The sequence below is a fragment of the Podarcis vaucheri genome, assembly GCF_965113315.1.
Source record: "Podarcis vaucheri genome assembly, chromosome: 8".
Lineage (NCBI taxonomy): Eukaryota > Metazoa > Chordata > Lepidosauria > Squamata > Lacertidae > Podarcis > Podarcis vaucheri.
In genome coordinates this window covers 92,345,246-92,357,580 of record NC_138766.1, presented here as the reverse complement: position 1 = coordinate 92,357,580, position 12,335 = coordinate 92,345,246, and the positions used below count along the sequence as shown (strand labels likewise).

At 49.1% G+C, this 12,335-nt stretch overlaps 1 protein-coding gene across 1 annotated transcript in view; it reads left to right on the top strand.

Annotated features, from left to right (window-relative positions):
* Nucleotides 1-1,970: 1,970 nt before the first annotated feature.
* Nucleotides 1,971-12,335, top strand: part of LOC309539818 (1-phosphatidylinositol 4,5-bisphosphate phosphodiesterase gamma-1-like) — a gene marked incomplete at its 3' end in the record, with an annotated part of 80,312 nt that continues 69,947 nt past the window's right edge. Inside the window, exon 1 of the mRNA XM_082236148.1 lies at nucleotides 1,971-3,134. Within this exon, the coding sequence (XP_082092274.1) occupies nucleotides 2,897-3,134 (238 nt within the window). The 5' untranslated portion in view covers nucleotides 1,971-2,896. The remainder of the gene's footprint in view (nucleotides 3,135-12,335) is intronic.

Sequence of the window (12,335 nt, the reverse complement as noted above, 5' to 3'; positions counted from 1 at the left end):
ACAGTATGGTTCACCGTTGGATATTTTTGTTGTCTTTGTAGTTTTATTCACACACATATACAGTGGACGCTCGGGTTGCGAACGTGATCCGTGTGGGATGCACATCCGCAATCCGCAGCAGCACGCCTGCACATGCGCAGGTTGTGATTCGGCGCTTCTGCGCATGTGCAAAGTGCAATTTAGCACTTCTGCGCATGCGTGACCGCCGAAACCCGGAAGTAACCTGTTCCGGTACTTCCGGGTTTTGGCGGTCCGCAACCTGAAAAAACGCAACATGAAGCATCTGTAACCTGAGGTATGACTGTACAACCTGAACCTGCAATGGATAAGTTTGCAGCATTAAACTCCGAAAGGGTCCAGTTTCTCCCATTACTGCAGCCTCAAATTCGAAAAGGCAGCCCAATTTGGGTTCTGCCTCCCCACTCCAACTTGGAAAAGAGTTTTGGATATTGGATCTGGTATGACCCAGTCCTGCTGTTAATTTATATGAATGGCCCAGTTAAAGTTTCAGGTATAGTCACTGTGGCAAGGATATTGTTTACTAGTGGTGCTGTGAGTTAAACCACAGAGCCTAGGACTTGCCGATCAGAAGGTCAGTGGTTCGAATCCCCATGACGGGGTGAGCTCCCGTTGCTCAGTCCCAGCTCCTGCCAACCTAGCAGTTCGAAAGCACGTCAAAGTGCAAGTAGATAAATAGGTGCTGCTCTGGTGGGAAGGTAAACGGCGTTTCTGTGCGCTGCTCTGGTTCGCCAGAAGCGGCTTAGTCCTGCTGGCCACATGACCCGGAAGCTGTATGCCGGCTCCCTCGGCCAGTAAAGCGAGATGAGCGCCACAACCCCAGAGTCGGTCACGAATGGACCTAATGGTCAGGGGCCCCTTTACCTTTTACAAATAATATAATGTATAGGAGAGTGGATTTGGGGTGTGTGTGTGCAGGATGCAGGAGTTTGTCATAATGGCTAAAATTAAAAACTTCCTTCCAAAATTGTTCTGTTTGTAGACACTCCCACCATGTATGCTGGCATGTACCTATAATTTGGCTTCAATTGGTGGCACTGGCACTTGCAGGTGGCACACAATCCCCGTTCCACATCTTGATCTTTTAGTGTGGCAGCACCTAAACTTTGGAACTCACTGCCCATTGGTATTAAGCAGGCCCCTTCGCTCTTTTCAATGCCTCCTAAATACATTTTTGTTTAGACGAGCCTACCCATATGTTTAGAAAGTTGGTTCAATATTTAATCTGATTTTAATCTGTTATTTAAAATTTTCTAAAGTCTTAAATTATTGTTGTTTATTTTTCTTATTGATAATTTAATTGCTTTGTCTTTTTTGTAAACCATTTTCAGGTTTGTTCGTTGTTGTTGTTGTTTTGTTTTACAATGAAACAGTGTATAATCAATAAAGGTGCAGAAGGAGCACCTTCTGTGCTCCTCTGCCATTTTTTTAAAAAAAATGATATTATTTTGGTTTTTAAGATTAGCTGCCCAGTAGGTGACCCGCAAAGATAAAACGATAAGGCACAATTTTAGAAATTTTATAAAACAATTGCAGCAGGGCCATTTCCAAACAATTCTAAGAATGCATGTTTGTAAAAGCCTGGAAGAACAAAAGAAGACGTTTACTTGGAGTGGAAAAAAGGCAACTAAAATAAATAACAACAACAACAATTTAAAGGAAGAGTCAGGGACCTCTCTCTCTGGGGAGGCCTTTTGACAACCGAGTGTCCTCCAGCTGTTTGGACTACAAGTCCCATCAGCTGGCGAAGGGGCCGATGGGATTTGTAGTGCGAAACATCTGGGCTGCGCATCTGGACCCACCTTGGTCTGTTACCGCAACCCCTCCCTTCCGCTCCCCTGCCACGCCCTCTTTCCACCTCTAGGTGTCGCCATCCTCCACCTTTCCAGCCTCCCCCCCCCCCCCGCACTTTCCTATTTTGCTTTCTGTAAGATCCAGGATTTATTTATTTTTTTTCCCCCTCCTAAATTCCTTTCTGGTCTCTTTCCGGCCATGTGCGATTGCAGTTTCCTCTGGGCGTCCATTTCAGCAGCAGGCTGCAATTAATCAGCGGAGAAATAAGGCGAGGAGGAGCAGGAGACGGAGGAAAGGGAGCAGGAGAAGAGGACCAGAAGGAGGACAAGAAGGGGTCCACCCCATAAGACCACCCTGCCAAGGCTCCCCGAGCGCGTTTCCCTTCCTGGGTGTGGGGCAGAGGAGCGTTTGCAGAGGAGCCTCCTGGCCTTTGGGATCTGGGGATTCTGCTACTTTTTGAGAAGAGCTCTGCACCCCACAGAAGACCCTTGGCAGATGTGAGTGGATGGGGTGGCCAGGGGCTGCCACCTGGGTCCCTGGGGCAGGAGGGGCGCTGCCTGCTTGGGTACGCCACCCGCTTCCTCCATCCCTGCAAAGCCCACCTCGGGTGGGGCTTGCCTGGGGCTTCTGCCCAGAGGGGGCACCAAAGTCTCATCCCCTCTCCAGCCCCACAGCTATGGGGAGATCTCCCCCACCTCCATTCCTTTATGGGCCAGAATCCCAGCTGGGCTGGATCGCTCAGAGCCGGGCTTGAACCTCGCAGCTGGAGAAGCCTCTTCCATCAGCTTTCGGGGGGGGCACCTCCCTTTTCCGCCCCCCAGTCTGGTTTTATCTATATTTCCATTCCTTGAAGCTTCCAGAAGGAGACACAGGATCAAAGGAGATCCCGTTGCAGCTTGGAGACAGAGAAATAGAAAGAGATTTCTAATATATATATATATATGCAATTGCCAGCAAGGAATATTATATATCTCAGCGGGATTTTTGCAGCGTCTTGAGCTCCCCTCCACTAAAAAAAGGGGGAGAGGATTTTGCTGTGGCATTGAGGGCTTTGCATGCCACCAAAGGCCATGCAGTGAGGAGGATGTCTCTGTCCAGGCTGAACAGTTTCCTCAATGGCTTCCTGGAGGACCCCTCTGAGACGGAGGCGGCGGCTGGAGCAGGAGAGATGTCCGGGGTCCTCAAGCGCTTGGAGACGGGCACCGTCCTCACCCTCTTCTACCAGAAGAAATCCCAGAGGCCCGAGCGGAGGAACTTCCAAGTCCGCTTGAAAAGCAGGCAGGTTGTCTGGAGCCGAACCCCAGAGAAGGTGGAAGGGGATGGTGAGTTGGCCGGGGGCCTGCCGTGGTTTGGGGTACTATGGTTTGGGATGGTGGAGGGGAAGGGGAGGTGGGGTGGACTGAGAACGTGAGGTCTGGAGCAAGATGCTGGAGAAGACTCCATGGGTCTTTGCCGAGAGGGAACTACTGTGGAGTTTGCTCAAATGTGCTCTGCGCTGGGCCGCACTCTGACCCACTGGCACGGGTTAGCGAGTAGAGGACGCAGTGTTAGAAACTCAGATGGATTAGCTAGGTGCCAACTGCCTCCTTAAACCAGGGTTACAGTCGTTAAAACAGAATGCCTGGTTGCTAATTTGGGGCCAGGCAGCTTTTTCAATACGACTTTTGGGTTCCTGATTGTGCAGATAAAATATTTAAGAGGTAGGATTCTGCAGGGTGTGGTATTTGTGTGTGAAAACAGTCCAATGACCCCCAGGCATGCACTTCCAGATGGGGGAGATGTCAGGAGCCATCCTGGTGCCCGGGCATCGTCACTTGGTCGCAATTGGCCCATAGCCAGGTGCAAAATGCGCCTGGCGAATTTCTAACCCTGGGAGGATCTTGGCAACCCCAGTCTTAGCAGCACGTATCCTTACGATGTTGCACATGTGTCCTTGGGGAAACCTGGCCACCAGGACTGGCACACCAGAGAGTTGTGAGGGCGCTGGAAACGGGCAGGGAAGTGTTGTTGAGTTGGAGCGCCGTTTTTGGGTGGCATCTACTTGGGCCCTACAGTTGAGTCCCTTTCGCGGGCGTTCCCTTTGATCTCTCACCTCAGTGAGGACTGCTAGGTGCCATCACTAACATGCTTTTGGGAACCAGGTGTAAAAATACCTGTTCTCACAAATATTGGATGGATTGTGATGATTTTGCTGTCTCTGCTGCTGTTTTATTTGGTCCGTTTTGTAGGTTGTTGTGATATACGGTTCATTCGTGTTTATTCCTATCATGAGTCTCACAGTGTTGTCAAGATCGGGCAGGCTGTGACGCAGGAGAAGGAAGATTAGGGAATGGGGAAACCTGGCAGCGGCTGTCTCCCCTTTGTATCCTGACTTCAGTCACTTTTGGAAGGGGAATAAAGATGCCAGGTCTCCCGCCTGACCTGGAGACAGCAATGCTGACACTCTTGGCATCCCCGCAAGGGTAGAGACTCTCGTCCCACCTCATCCGTAAAAGTCGGTATGAGAGACAGGGAAACTCATTGGGACGTCTTCATTGCTTCCGTCCGGTTCTGAACTTCTTGCCCGCTCCAAAACTCCTGAATCGCTACTCCTAAGCAGTGTGCTGGGTGCCCAGACTATACCATTACTTGCCTGAGTAAAGACCTCTCTCTTACTCACAAGTAAAAGCCTTTCTTTACATATTTGGGCGGGAGTCAGGACAGTGCTCTTCACATCTTGTTTTTGTTTTTTTCCAAAAAATATATATTCATTTTATAGCACAAATAAAGAAAACAAACAGAAAAACAAACAATACAAACAGATTCTTGTCTTATCCTTATTTTTCTAAACATTGTTAGGTGGGCTTCCCCAAGTCCCATCTATCTGATTTTCATTTTACTTCATCTTTAGCAGTTTACATATCTCATAATTTCTAACCATCTTTTTTAAAATCACATTTACTTTAACCATAAAAAACTTCACATTTTATCACTTACAAATAATACTATTTTAAAACACACTATCTTCTAACCCTACAGCCTATATCCGCTTCCAAAACTATTCTAAGATTTAAATATTAACATATTTTTTTCAAATATTCCTTAAATGTGCTCTTCACATTTTGTAAGACACTTTGAGGGTCCATATGTAGCAAGTGAATATTCTAGTGAAATAATAATGGTGATGACGATGATGATGATACTCCACAAAAATGTAAAGCAAAAAAATGTGTTAAAATAAAAAAGTCAGTGCAGCAGTTAAAAAAATGGCAGCACAAACCACCTTTTGTCAACCTGGTGCTATTCAGCAGTTTAGGACCTGGGGAGGCCTGTGGAACATGAGTCCCCTTTATTTCATACAGTTTCTGGATCCACCTTTGTCTTTCTGGAAAGATTCCCTTACCTGACCCATGAGGATAAAGGTAAAGGACCCCTGGACGGTTAAGTCCAGTCAAAGGCAACTATGGAATTCCAGCACTCATCTCACTTTTCAGGCCAAGGGAACCAGTGTTTGTATTCAGACAGCCTTCCAGGTCCTGTGGCCAGCATGACTAAACCGCTTCTGGCGCATGGAACACCGTGACAGAAACAAGAGTGCACAGAAACGTCGTTTACCTTTCCGCCACAGCGGTACCTATTTATCTACTTGCACTGGTGTGCTTTGGAACTGCTAAGTTGGCAGGAGCAGGGACCGAGCAACGGGAGCTCACTCCGTCGCGGGGATTCGAACCGCTGACCTTCCGATCGGCAAGCCCAAGAGGCTCAGTGGTTTAGACCACAGCGCCACCCATGAAAGCAGCTGATCTCTGAACAACACCTTCCTCTTTATTTGCAAGTTACCCAGTTTTGGTCTCCCAGACATTGCAGCTCATCACCTGAGTCTCCTGTTAATTTCCACCCAGGTCTCACTGAAAGTCTTCCCCCTGGCGTCTGGTTGGCCAGCTGTGGGAACAGGAGGCCGGACTATTGGCCTGATCCAAAATTAGCCGTATCTTTGCAGACCCAAGCAGAGTAGGTAGGAGTGGACCCCCTCCCCAATTGGGGGACAATTGGGATGTCTCACAGATGTGCCGTTCCAGCGCAGGATGTTGTGCTTTGCTCACAACGTCTGGCCCGAATGCCTCCTTTTGTACTTGCAGATGTGCTCTCGCTTTCCTGCCTCAAAAATTCCTCAGCTTCCTTATCTCCCACAAATCAAAGAACAGACTCTCCAGTTCCTTAGAATGAGCTTTAAGGGAAAACCCTGCCCATCTCTTGACTTCCAGGACATTGGTTGAGATCAAGAACGTCCTAAAGGCTCAAGGTTGGGCCACAGAAGGGCAGTGTGGCCTCTGCGAGGGGAGAGAAACTGGGGACACGGGGCTAATGGAGGAGGGGGTTGAATCATAGAATAATAGAGTCGGAAGGGACCCTGGAATCTCAGCTAAAGCATCCATGACAGATGACCATCCAACCTCTGCTTAAAGACCTCCAAGGCAGGAGAAGCCACAGCCTCTCGTGAGAGTCTGTTTCACCATCAAAGAGCTCTTGCTCTCAGAAAGTTGTTCCTGATTTATTTTTTTAATATATATTTTATTTTTTACCAAACACCAAAACACAAACAGTGAAACCCCCCAGGCGGCTGATACATTGAGTATACAATATTCAGTAACATACATATTCAATAACATACATATTCAATAATATTCAATAATAACATATTCAAATTAACCATATGTACACTTCTACAGTGGTAACTCGGGATGCAAACGGGATCCGTTCCGGAGCCCCATTCGCATCCTGAACAGAAGACGCAGTAGCGTGTCTGCGCGTGCACGGGGTGCATTTCGCCACTTCCGCACATGTGCGTGATGTCATTTTGAACGTCTGTGCATGCGCGAGTGGCAAAACCCGAAAGTAGTGCGGTCTGTCACTTCCTGGTCACCATGGAGCGCAACCCGAAAGCATTCAACCTGAAGCGTTTTTATCCCGAGGTATGACTGTATATACCTTAACACACCTCCTTCCACAAGGCTTATTTAACTTTTAACATTTTAATTGCCCCAAATTGTTCAAACCTACTCAAGGTTAGTGAGGTCAGTGAGAAAGAGGAGGATTGCTTTGAGAAGATATTGAATTATTTGAGTTATTCCTGATGCTGAGTCGGAATCGCCTTTCTTGGAGCTTGAAGCCATGGGTTCGAGTCCTGCCCTCCGGAGCAGGAGAAAACAAGCTTGCTCCATCTTCCATGTGACAGCCCTTGAGATATTTGAAGATGGCTATCTTGTCTTCTCTCAGTCTCCTCTTTTCCAGACTAAATATACTCAGCTCCTCCAACCGTTCCTCATCAGGCTTGGCTTCCAGACCCGTGGTCCTTAGCTGTCAACTGTCCCTTATTTGGCGGGAAAGTCCCTTATCCCAGCGCCGTGTCCCGCTGCTGTCCCTTAAATTTCCTGGGTTTCAAAGGAAGCAGCTCCTCTCCCTTCCTCCCTGCCAGCCAGGGAGGAGGGAGGCTCCATCTGTGTTGCTTGGCTGCGTTGCTCACCCAATAAGGAGTCTAAGAATGACTGGGGGGTGGAGCTTGCATGCCTTGTGCCGATCAAATTGGCCGTGTTGCCTGGGGACTCGCCTTTGCTCAGCGCTTCCCAGCGGAGAGGTGACGGTGGTTTCCCTTGCTGCATCCCCTTTGCCAGGTTGCTGCGCTGTGGGAACCAATGTTTGAGGCATCGTTTGGCTGCTGGCTGTGTTTTCTGCCCTTGGGTAAGAGGGGCTCAGAAGTTGAACATACCTGTGCTTGGAAAATCCCTTATTTTGGCTGCTGATCTCTTATTTTCGAGGCTGCTGGTCCCTTATTTTCAAATCTGTAAGTTGACAGCTTTGCCTTGGTCATCTTGGTTGCCCTCCTCTGCACGCCTTCCAGCTTGTCAGCATCCTTGCCCTAGAACAGGACTCGGGACTGCAGGCTCACTGGCAAGCGAAGGGATAGAAGCAAGAGCAAGGACCACAGCTCAGTCTTAGAGCAGCTGCTTTGCATACAGAAGTCCCAGCTGCAGTCCGCAGCACCTCCAGGGAGGGCCAGGAATGTCCCTATGTGGAAACCCTAGAGAACAGCTGCACAGTCAGTGCACAGAGAGGGTAGCCAATGTGCTGCCCTCCAGATGATTCAGACCACAGTCCCCATTGAACCCCAGCCAAAATGACCGATGGTCAGGGATGATGGGAGTTGTAGTCCTATTGGCTACTCTGGCATGGGCAAAGCTGAGCTAGACAGACCAATGGTCAGACTCGTGTCGGAGGCAGTTAATAATAATAATAATAATAATAATAATAATTTATTTATACCCCACCCATCTGGCTGGGTTTCCTCAGCTACTATGGGTGGCTCCCAGCAAAATATCAAAATACAATAATTCATCAAATATTAAAAGCGTCCCTAAACAGGACTGCCTTCAGATGTCTTCTAAAAGTCAGATAGTTGTTTATTTCTTTGACGTCTGGTGGGAGGGTGTTCCACAGGGCGGGTGCCACCACCGAGAAGGCCCTCTGCCTGGTTCCTTGTAACCTGACTTCTTGCAGTGAAGGAACAGCCAAAAGGCCCTCGGAGCTGGACATCAGTGTCCGGGCAGAATGATGGGGGTGGAGACGCTCCTTCAGGTCTACTGGGCCAAGGCTGTTTAGGGCTTTCAAGGTCAGGACCAACACTTTGAATTGTGCCTGGAAACGTACTGGGAGCCAACTTTCAAGACTGGTGTTATGTGGTCTCAGCAGCCGCTCCCAGTCACCAGTCTAGCTGCCACATTCTGGATTAATTGCAGTTTCCGGGTCACCTTCCAAGGTAGCCCCACGTCGAGCGCATTGCAGTAGTCCAAGCGGGAGATAACTAAAGCCTCCTTCTGCCTTTCCCCCTCACAGCATGCTTCTCTGCCTAAGAGGCGCATCAAGAGAGGGAGGGCACGGCTGACCTTTGCTTTGGTGCGGTTGAGAGGATTAAAAGCTGCCCCATACAAGTGGGGAACAGGGAGGGGACCAGCCCTACAACAGGGAGGTCAGATCAGTCTGACAACCGGCAAATCGGAGTTCCCAGAGAACTGATATAATCCCCAGCGGAGAGGGAGCAAGGGAAGTGAAGCAGGAAGGGGGCAAGGCAAACTCTTCAAGGCCAAATCCTGTCCGTTTGCAACAGAGGCTCCATTTGGGGGAGTCCATATGGGGGGACCCCATTTGGCTCACCAGGAGTCAAATTCCTGCAAGGCAAAGTGGGGTGCAGGGGGGAGTCCCTGTGCTATAAAGGAAGAGATGGGTCGTTTCGGTGAAAGATTTGTTTCCTTGCAAGTGGGCTCCTTCTCACTTCTTGGGAACGTGATCTACTTGATCTACGTGGCATAAACATGCAGATCAGAAAGGCCTGGTTTGAAAAGGGGGGCTTGCAGACAAGGAGTGGGTGGGAAGGCAAAACGGAGCAAGTCCACAAATGCCGTTGGAAATCCTGTTCTCCTTTGCCAAAGTGTGCAGCTGACCTGTTGTTCAGGGTGCCCAGGAGAGATTCATAGAATCACAGAATCACAGAATCCTAGAGTTGGAAGAGACCACAAGGGCCATCGAGTCCAACCCCCTGCCAAGCAGGAAACACCATCAGAGCACTTCTGACATATGGTTGTCAAGCCTCTGCTTAAAGACCTCCAAAGTAGGAGACTCCACCACACTCCTTGGCAGCAAATTCCACTGTCGAACAGCTCTTACTGTCAGGAAGTTCTTCCTAATGTTTAGGTGGAATCTTCTTTCTTGTAGTTTGGATCCATTGCTCCGTGTCCGCTTCTCTGGAGCAGCAGAAAACAACCTTTCTCCCTCCTCTATGTGACATCCTTTTATAGATTTGAACATGGCTATCATATCACCCCTTAACCTCCTCTTCTCCAGGCTAAACATGCCCAGCTCCCTTAGCCGTTCCTCATAAGGCATCGTTTCCAGGCCTTTGGCCATTTTGGTTGCCCTCCTCTGGACACGTTCCAGTTTGTCAGTGTCCTTCTTGAACTGTAGTGCCCAATCTGTGATTGCAATCTGGAAAGCCACACTGTGCCTTTAAGTGGGAGGAAAGGGGGAGGACACAGGTTTGCATAATATTTACATATGCTAAATTTCAACAAAGAGGAGCAAATTTAGAAATAAAGACCGCAACTTAAAATAAGGACACTATTCAGCTCACATTAGTAGGAGGAAGACTGCGACCAGGTGACCCGTTGTAGAGTTTGTAGAGAATTTTTTAAAAACTTTACAGATGTGGTACTCAGGATTTGAAAGGAGTTTGAAAAGGAGAGGGAAAGCAGAAAATGCTTCCTTGCAGTGTGTAAGTGGGGTCACTACTGTAAATTCTGGGATGGCAAGCAAAACGTCACTCAAAACCTTCCGCAAGCAAAGCTTGCCTTGACCTAATGGTGCCATTTCAAGAGCTCTGTAGCCAGTCAGATATCTCCTTGCCCTGGCCTGCCACTAAAAGGATAAGGTGCGGCGCTCATCTCACTTTTCAGGCCGAGTCAGCTGGTATTTGTCCACAGACAGCGTTCCGGGTCATGTGGCCAGCAGGACTAAACCACTTCTGACACAACAGAACACCGTGATGGAAGCCAGAGGGCATGGAAACGCCGTTTACCTTCCTGCCGCAGTGGTACCTCTTTATCTACTTGCACTGGTGTGCTTTCAAACTGCTAGGTTGACAGAAGCTGGGACATAGCGACGGGAGCTCACCTCGTCGCAGGGATTCGAACCGCCGACTTTGCGATTGGCAAGCCGAAGAGGCTCGGTGGTTTAGACCACAGTACTACCCGCGTCCCTACTAAAAGGATAGACAGGGGTCAGCAACTGAAGTGGGCTACCTGGTTCCCAAACTGCAGGTCTTGGTGATAAAAAAAAAGAGAAGCAATTAGTTCAGGGAAGTTTTTAATGTGTGACATTTTAATGTATTTTTAATCTTTGTTGGTGCTGACCTTTAAAGCCCTAAACGGCCTCGGTTCTGTATACCTGAAGGAGCGTCTCCACCCCATCGTTCTGCCCGGACACTGAGGTCCAGCTCTGAGGGCCTTCTGGCAGTTCCCTCCCTGTGAGAAGTGAGGTTTCAGGGAACGAGACAGAGGGCCTTCTTGGTGGTGGCACCCGCCCTGTGGAAAGCCCTCCCACCATATGTGAAGGAAATAAGCAGCTATCTTTTCTTTAAAAGCCATCTGAAGGCAGCCCTGTTTAGGGAAGTTTTTAATATTTAATGCAGTATTGTTTTAACACTCGATTGGGAGCTGCCCAGAGTGGCTGGGGAAACTTAGCCAGATGGATGGGGTAATAATAATAATAATAATAATAATAATAATAATAATAATAATAATAATAATAATGTTGTTGTTGTTGTTGTTGTTAGGATCTCTAGGTTGCCAAGTCCATTCTGGCCTGGTGCTCCTGTGCTTTAAACTGGCGAGGATGCCTGCAGGGAGCAGGGAACTCCCTGCTGGCTTCCTTTTTCACGCTGGTGTTTTCCGAATGAGAAACCTCATTCAGTTAGTCCTCAGCAGTGCCTGCAGACCCCATCACTCTCAGGCGCCTGCCTTCAGGGTAAGCAAGCCTGAGAGGCTTTTTAATGGCCACCTGTCATGGGTGCTTCAGTTGAGTTTCCTGCGGGTTGGGCTAGATGTCCTTTGGGTTCCCTTCCAACTCTGCGATTCCAGGATTCTATGGTTGTTCCCTCTTCCCCCTGCCCCTCCCGAGACGTGACGATGGCGTGGCTTCCGTGTGGGATGAAACACTGTGGTTGCGGTGGGACAGGCCGCCACAGGCATCCAAACGCTCAGGGTCAGAGTTCCAGGAAAAGCAATCTCTGCCGGCCCCTTGCAGCTTGCGTTGCGGTCCCTCCTAATGCAGAACGGAAGCTCCCTCTTGCTGCTTCCAACGCTGCTAAAAGCTTTGGGGTCGTGCCCTTCTGCAGCGCCTGGTCAGACGCCACATCCGCGAGGGAAGCGGCTGTGTGTGCTCTCTGAAGCACCCTTGTTGCAGCCGGGGGGGGGGTGTGGTGTGGGGTGACTCACTCCACGTTAAGGCTCTTTGCACCGGGAGTCCCTTTGCCTAATCCTCTCCCAGCTGAGAGTGGCCCCACGTCCCACTCTCTTCTTCTTCCTCCTGCTCCTTGCGAGTGAGCAAGGGGCGGAGGGAGAGAGCGTGATCCTGCCAGAAATATAATAAATAAGCCAGGGCAAGCGTGCTTTGGAGGGGGTTTGTGGTCTCGTCCGACTCTGCAGCCATTCGCAGCCGAGTGAGATTCCTCCCTTAGCGCAGGCTCTCTGCAAATATGTCGGGGGAACGGGAGAACAGAGAGCTCCTTTGGTTAAAGGCCAGCCTGGGGACAAATTTGCTATTAGTAGGTATCAGCTGGAGATTAACAGACTTGTGTTTGTGCTCAAGGAAGGCTTCTGTATCTTTCTATATTATTCCTGCACACCTCCATTGCCAACAGCACCTTGAATTCTGTTAACCTAGCTGTGATTCCTGCATGTTTCTTCCTTTTTTAAGTTTCCCTTTTCCACTCAGTC